The sequence below is a fragment of the Morone saxatilis genome, unplaced genomic scaffold, assembly GCF_004916995.1.
Source record: "Morone saxatilis isolate NCDOM2014 unplaced genomic scaffold, NCSU_SB_2.0 Contig11, whole genome shotgun sequence".
NCBI lineage: Eukaryota > Metazoa > Chordata > Actinopteri > Moronidae > Morone > Morone saxatilis.
The window spans coordinates 18,092,297-18,093,456 of NW_023339663.1; the positions used below are offsets into that span (position 1 = coordinate 18,092,297).

At 43.5% G+C, this 1,160-nt stretch overlaps 1 protein-coding gene across 1 annotated transcript in view; it reads right to left on the minus strand.

The window, feature by feature from the left end:
- The window catches only part of fam120b (family with sequence similarity 120B), a 12,901-nt gene that overhangs the window by 3,880 nt on the left and 7,861 nt on the right, over positions 1-1,160 (minus strand). Inside the window, exons 12-13 of the mRNA XM_035652321.1 lie at positions 690-896; positions 351-498 (exon numbers count right to left, since the gene is read on the minus strand). Coding sequence (XP_035508214.1) covers positions 351-498; positions 690-896 — 355 coding nt within the window. The remainder of the gene's footprint in view (positions 1-350; positions 499-689; positions 897-1,160) is intronic.

A 1,160-nucleotide genomic window follows, 5' to 3' on the forward strand; every position in this document is an offset into this window, starting at 1 on the left:
ACACACAGCATCTCAACAAATACAAAGCTATTAGTCAAAACAACTGAACTGGTTTATTTAAGAGCTTAAAATATCCCTAATTTCATCTTTTAAATCATCAAGGATTCATTTTAAACTGTCAAAAACTGAGCAAATTTAAGGACATATTTAACTCCTGTAACTGTGTCATCTTTAAATGTTTTAGATATATACAGCAACATCTTTATAAAACTTTTGGTCATGGTCTCCCGCAGAAGACACACAGCCACAGTGACAATTTCTAAACTAACTAATCTTTGAAAGGAGGTGGCTGAGGTTGTAGGTGGGTTGCATGTATCTATAAAGACATGTCAGTCATTCTTATGTCTCACCTGTGTGTCTTTCTCTGTAGCTGGGTCCTGGTGTGGTTTTATGCCTTTGTTCTGGTGCAATGGGTCTGGACTGCAGGACTCTGCCTCGCTTCCCGCAGGTTTCACTAAGTTTCTCTCTCAGGCAGAGAAACAGAGACAAACTGGAGGACTGGAGACAGAGACAGAAAATAACACACTTTGGATTGTATACACAATTAAGACACATCTTGTCTAAAAATAATGCTGTTCACTCATAATACAAAAAAACATCCAAGTTCTCAAAATCTTGCTCACTCACTCACACACACTCACACACACACACACACACATTCCCCTTTTTGTTTTTCCGTCTCCACTCACGTCGCTGTCCAGCAACACAGTTTTCTCTGTGCCGCTATGTGCCAGCAGGTACTTTGAGTGGAACAGCCGTCCATCGAAGCTGTGCCAAGGCATCAGAGCAGTGCTGGGCAGCGGGCAGCCGCTGGCAGAGTTAGCACCCAGCAGGTGGCTCAGTCCTCGGACGTAGAGAGATCCGAGCTGCACCGCACGACTGGAGACGAAAGGCAGCTGAGAGCGGAGGAAGGAAAGAGTTTGGTTTTACATTTGGCTGGTAGGACATCTTTATCATGAGGTTTGATACTTTGGGGTTTCTTCTGTCACCATATTTTTGTACTTGTATGATAACCCAGCCATAACTGCAGCAACAGCGACTCTGTTTTGAGATGCCAGCAGGTCATACTTGACTTCACCACGTGACAATAGATTCCTTTAGCTCAAAGTTTCACAAAGCAAAAAACAGATCCGCAGTGGCTGACCACACAGCCGATAACT